Below are 6,303 nucleotides of genomic sequence, written 5' to 3'. Positions count from 1 at the left end.
ATACCGGGCTGCTGAATGAGCCTGTCTGCAAATACGGGGCCCCCTCCCTAGCCAGGGACTGTCCCCCATGCACCCAGCCCCCAGCCACGGACTGCCCCCCAGACCCCATCCATGCAGCCCCCTCCGGCCAGGGACTGCCCCCCGGACCCCATCCATGTAGCCGCCTCCGGCCAGGGACTGCCCCCCAGACCCCATCCATGTAGCCGCCTCCGGCCAGGGACTGACCCCCAGACCCCATCCATGCAGCCCCCTCCGGCCAGGGACTGACCCCCCGACCCCATCCATGCAGCCCCCCCCCGGCCACGGACTGCCCCCCAGATCCCATCCATGCACCCCCAGCCAGGGACTGTCCCTCGTACAACCAGCACCCTGACTGGACTGTCACTCATTCATCCAGGCATCCCCAACTGCCTCCCTCCAGAGACTGCTGCCCATGCACCAAACCCCGGCAGTCAAGGACTGCCCCTGACCCCGCCCCACACTGCCCCCACAGTCAGGGAATGCCCCCCTTCACCCATCCAAGGACTGTCCCCCCAGCATCCAGCCCCCTTCCAATACTGGAGTGGCACACATACCCGCTCTGCAGAGACACCGTGTCCTGTCTTGAGCAGATTACCCCCTAAGGACTGCCACTCGGCCCCCCCCCCCCATACACTCAGCCCCCCCACAGACTGCCCCTGGCACCCAACCCCCCAGCACCCCCAAGGGACTGCCCCCCAGGACCCAACACCAGCCACCCAGGGACCATGCCCAGCCACCAGACCCCCCACCAGGATCTGGCCCATGCACCCATCTCTCCCATACATCTGCAGCTCCCCCCATTCTTACCCAAAGATCTGCCCCCCTCCCTGCACACCCAGTCCACGCTGCCCTGGCATGGAGCCACAGGCCCTATGCTGCCCCCCCCCCCCCCGGTCCAGAACAGTCCCTCGGGGGACCCCTTCAACATGCCAGACTCCCGGGGATCCCCCTCTTCCTTCAGGGTTAGCCACACACCCCTTGCCTCTGAGATGGAGCCTCTGGGCTCCAGCCCCTGCATCACCCCCGGAGTTCTTCCCGGTGAGTCCAGCGGAGCCAGGCTCCGGGGAGCCTCATGCCCACCGCAGGGATCGACGCCCTCGGCCCGGGCTGGCAGGGACGCTGGGCAGCGTTGGCACAGCAGTCAGGTGTGTCGGTCCCTGGCTGCGGCCTGGAGAGCCCAGCGCTCTGTGCGGAGACCGGAAAGTCAGCGCAGAGTCTGGCCCGGTCAGCCAGAGCCCGTCCAAGCTGCCGGCCCACCGGCCAGGCTCTGTCTGTCTGACCTCAATGGTCAGATCCCAGGATCCCCCCCTCACCTTTCTCAGCTCTTGGTCTCCAGCTTTTCTGCTGGAGGGGGGGAATCCAGGGCTCATTCGAACTAGTGTTGTCTCTTGATCTGGGTCAGGTCCAGTCAGGTCCTTAGGGACCCTTCATTCCCCCCGACCCACCCCTATGTCTGCGAGTCTGCCCTGAGAGCAGACTGAATCCCCTCCCCGGCTGGACAGCCATGCACCGTGTAGGGGAAACTGAGGCACACCCAGGACTCAAGAATACGCCCAGAAAATTCCCACTTTGTTACTCCCCACCCCCGCAGCAGCTGCTGTGGGCCCAGGTGATCCCTGCACACCAGCTGCGGTTTTTCCTATTGCAGCATTTTGGGTTCTGTCAGCGGAATTGCAAACTGTTGCGGGGAGGCAGGGCCCCGTAAAGAAGAAGTGAAAGGGCCATGTGCAGCTGCATCCCACGCCACAGGATCCCCCTACATGCACCCTTTGGGGTGTCTCAGCCTGTTCCCAGGCACCCGTCACCCCTCCTGACAGGCGCTACCCGACCCCCAGCTGAGATGCCAAGAGAGGAGGGGCAAGGAGTGGTTGGGGGGCGTTGTTCTGCCCTGGGCAAATCCACACGCCTGTCCCCAGCCACTGCTCTATGTAGTGGTTCCTCTCTCCAGATTTTCATCCCGCATTCATGGTCATAGCAACACAGCATCTCTCTAGGCTTGCCCAGGAGTCCTGGCCCAGCCCCCTGCTCTAACCACTAGACCCCACTCCCCACCCAGAGCCAGGATGGAACCCAGGAGACCTGCCTCTCATGTTGGCCTTTCTGCAACCGTGGTCCCTAGCTCTGTGCAGCTGTAACCTACGAGCCTCGGCCCAAAACGTGACTGAAAATGATACTCCAAGGCACTTCCTCATTCAAAGCCTCAGACGCCTCCTGAGCAAATATCCCAGCACCCCTCACTGCTAACCCTGGCAAGGAAGAGAGATAGACAGTGCCTGGCACTCAGCTCAGAGCTGCCACAGTCCTGAACCAGGGAGACGGGGGGCAAAGGCGTGGGACACACCAGGTAAGAACCATTCCCCAGTGGGGCCACTAATAACCTGGGGGCTGATAGGAATGAGGCAGGAATTTGGAATAGGAGTTACATAGGCCAGGATAGAACCCAGGAGTCCTGGCCCCCAGTTCCCCCTCTGCTCTAACCCACTAGACCGCACTATCCTCCCAGAGCCAGGATAGAACCCAGGAGTCCTGGCCCCCGGCCCCCCCTCTGCTCTAACCCATTAGACCCCGCTCCCCTCCCAGAGCCAGGATAGAACCCAGGAGTCCTGGCCCCTGGCCCCCAGCTCCCCCTCTGCTCTAACCCACTAGACCCCGCTCCCCACCCAGAGCTGAGACAGAAGCCAGGATCCTGCACCCCCAAGGGCGTCCTCGTTCAGGCTCTAGGGCCCCCTGTGCCAGCTCTGCCCCTCTGTCCCAGGCAGTTCAGAGCAGAGGCTTATAATGGCTGTTTGGGTCTAGGTTTCCGTGCTGGTGTGGAGAGCTCTCGGCCCCGGGAAGGCAGGATGGGCCCCTTTCTTCCCCTCCTGGCCGCACTGCTGCTGTTCATGCCCGGGACGTCTGCCTATGGCTTCAAGAACTGTATCCAGTCCATGAAGAACCCAGGCAGCTTCCTGTGCATCCAGCGCTTCCTGAAGGACATATCCAGTGCCGTGCATGACCTGCCTGATAATGCTACGTCCGTCAATGTCTCCCACAACTCCATCCGCAGCCTGCCTAAAGCCAGCTTTGGCCACCTCTCCCAGCTGCAGCAGCTGCAGCTGATGTACAACCACCTGGAGGAGATAGAGGATGGGGCTTTTGAGAACCTCGGGGCCTTGGTCACACTCAACTTGTCCAACAATCGTCTGGCCAACCTGTCTGAAGGGGCCTTCCGAGGCCTGCACAACCTCACCGACCTCTCCCTGCGCAATAACTCACTCAGCACGATGCACCTCCGCGCCCTGCAGCCCCTGGGCCACCTCCATACCTTGGACCTGTACTCCAACCGCCTGGTGAGCTTCGCGGATGTGGCCCGCAGCCTGCAGGGGTTGAAGAGGCTGCAGATACTGAATCTGTGCCACAATAGCCTGAGTTCTCTCAACTCCAGCTTGCCGCTGCCCCCATCCCTCTCCATCCTGTATTTGTGCAGTAATTCACTCCGCGCCGTGGACGGTGGCGGCCCGCATCTCCTGCGCGATGTCAGCAGCCTGGACCTTTCCTATAACAACATCTCTGATGTCACTTCCTTTGCTGGTGCCAGGCTCCAGAACCTCACATACCTGCTGCTGAAGGGGAATCCCTTGGATGTCTTCCATCTGCTCAGTGTATCTGACCTGCAGCCTCGCAACCTGGACTACTCCGGCCTGCACTTAGGCAATGAAGGCGTGAGAAAGGTGTGCCAATGCCTGGGGAAAGGCAACCAGAGCCTCCTGCTGGTCAAGCGCCTCGTGCTGCAGAGCAACAACATCAAGGAGCTGACAAAGATGTCCTTCTCCCTGTGTCCGCCGATCCGGGCCCTGGACCTCTCGTGGAACAAGCTCAGGTCGCTGGGCTGTGTGGGGGAGCTGCTGGAAACGGGGCAGCAGAGCCAGCTGGAGAGACTGGTGGTGGAACACAACCTGCTGAACGGGCTTCGGCACTGCAACAACCACAACTTGAGCGCGCTGCGGAACATCAGCTTCCGGTACAACCGCATCCTCTCGGTCGACTACTGGGCATTCAGTTATGCCCCCAACCTACACGTCCTGCACCTCAACATCAACACCATCGCCTACCTGCAGAAGTGGGCCCTGAAGGGGCTGCGCAGTCTCATCGAGCTGCGGCTGGATAACAACCTGCTGACCGACCTCTACGAGCCCAACTTTGCCGACCTGGTCAGCCTCCACACCCTCAACCTCCGCAATAACCGCGTCTCTGTCCTCTTCCCCCGGGTCTTCAGGCACCTCAGCCAGCTCCACATCCTGGACCTGGGGGGGAACAACATCCGCCACCTGACCAGCAGGTCGTTCCAGGGGCTAAGCAGCCTCTCCAAACTCTACCTAGATGGCAACCGCATCAGAGAGATCAGCAGCGACATTTTCCTCCCGGTGCAGAAGAGGCTGGAGGTGCTGGACTTGAAGGGCAACAGACTGCAGTACATCACCAAGAAGCAGCACAAGGGCCCACCCTTCAGGAACCTTCACAAACTCTATGATCTCAAGCTACAAGCTCAGCAGCCGTATGGCATGAAAATAATCCCCCCCCGGTTCTTCCAGGGCCTGGTTGCCCTGCACTTCCTCTATCTGTCAGAGAACAAGCTGCTTTCCATCTCCCCTGACGCCTTTGACGACCTTGGCCAGCTGCAATACTTGGGCTTGGCTGACAGCAGCAATGGCATGCAAGATCTGCCAGCTGGTATCTTCAGAAACCTCAGCTGCCTGCAGACTCTGAACCTGGAGAATGTGGGGCTCCACTCGCTGACACTGGAGGTCTTCGGGAACCTCAGCAGCTTGACCTCGCTGCTCCTGGCCAAGAACCAGCTGCAGACCGTCAATGTGAGCGTGGCCACCACACTGGGCTCGCTCAGATACCTGGACTTGCGCAAATGCCCCCTGAGCTGCACCTGCGAGAATCTGTGGTTCCAGGACTGGCTGAACAACAGCCAGGTGCAGGTGGTCTATCTCTACAATTACTCCTGTGACTCCCGCCAGCAGCTGGACTACGTGTACAGCTTTGACACACACGTCTGCTTCCTGGACATAGGGCTGTACTTGTTCTCCGTCACCTCCCCGGTGCTGCTGCTCCTCATGCTGCTGCCTCTGGTCTACCACCGGGCTTACTGGCGGCTCAAGTACCACTACTACATCCTGCGCTCCTGGGTGAACGACCGCTGGCAGAGACAGGATGGGGAGTGCTTCAAGTATGACGCCTTCGTCTCCTACAACTCCGCCGACGAGGAGTGGGTGTTAGAGCAGCTGGTGCCGACCCTGGAGAGCAGCCAGGGCACCTTCCGCCTCTGCCTGCACCACCGGGATTTCGAGCTGGGGAAGAGCATTGTTGACAATATCGTGGATAGCATCTACAACAGCCGCAAGACCATCTGCGTCATCAGCCGCAACTACCTGCAAAGCGAGTGGTGCTCTCTGGAGATCCAGCTGGCCAGCTACCGGCTCTTCGAGGAGCTCAAGGAAGTCTTGGTGATGGTTTTCCTGGAGGCCATCCCCGACAGGGAGCTGTCCGCCTACCACCGGATGAGGAAGGTCATGCTCAAGAAGACCTACATCAGCTGGCCCCCGGAGCCTGAGGCCCAGAGGCTGTTCTGGACCAAGCTGCGAAAGGCTCTGAAAGGCAGCTACACGGAGGAGTTGTACCCAGCTGATGAGGAAGATAAGCCACTCCTAGAGTCCACATCCCATCTGGGCTAAGGAAATGGGAGTTTCCATGGGTTCTATACCACTGCCAGTCCCCTTCCCGACTCCACACAACTTCCTCTACCGCTAGCAACTTTGCTGCCTCACAACTTCTATCACCACAGCAAGCAGCCCTCTTACTGCTTTCCCAGAGGCTCGTCCCAGTCCGATCACAAGAGTTTTGCTACTGGCTTCCATCCATTTGAGCCTGCAATCCCCATCTGGCCTCATGGTCGAATGAGGAATGGGTGCCAGGACTGGAAAGCCCTGGAGCCTCCGTGCCTGACAGAACTGGGCAATGGGACCCAAGCCCAGTTTGAGCTGATGGAAGCAACAGCACAGGAGGAGCTTGTAGGTAAATTCTGACATTGGCACGTGGCAGCTGCTCATTGGAGACAGCAAAAACATGCAGAGAGGAAGGGAACAGAATTCCCTCTGACGACGCTGAACTAAGAGCTAGCTAGCAGGAATTGTTATCATACAGTGCTTTACAACATCAGTGTCCTTCAGACATTAACTAATTAACCTTCACCATCCCTGCTCTGAGGAGGCATCATTATCCCTGTTCTACAGAGGG

At 59.8% G+C, this 6,303-nt stretch overlaps 1 protein-coding gene across 1 annotated transcript; it reads left to right on the top strand.

Moving 5' to 3' along the window:
* Positions 1-2,861: 2,861 nt before the first annotated feature.
* Positions 2,862-5,869, top strand: LOC137163492 (toll-like receptor 13). The gene has a single exon (XM_067563744.1). The coding sequence runs from the start codon at positions 2,862-2,864 to the stop codon at positions 5,739-5,741; it is 2,880 nt and encodes a 959-aa protein (XP_067419845.1). The 3' UTR covers positions 5,742-5,869.
* Positions 5,870-6,303: the final 434 nt, after the last annotated feature.

This window comes from Emydura macquarii, unplaced genomic scaffold (genome assembly GCF_026122565.2).
Source record: "Emydura macquarii macquarii isolate MOO-44397 ecotype Brisbane River unplaced genomic scaffold, CSIRO-AGI_Emac_v2 contig_2594, whole genome shotgun sequence".
NCBI classification, from domain to species: domain Eukaryota; kingdom Metazoa; phylum Chordata; order Testudines; family Chelidae; genus Emydura; species Emydura macquarii.
The sequence above is the reverse complement of the archived record's forward strand: the minus strand, read 5'-3'. Positions and strand labels throughout refer to the sequence as shown.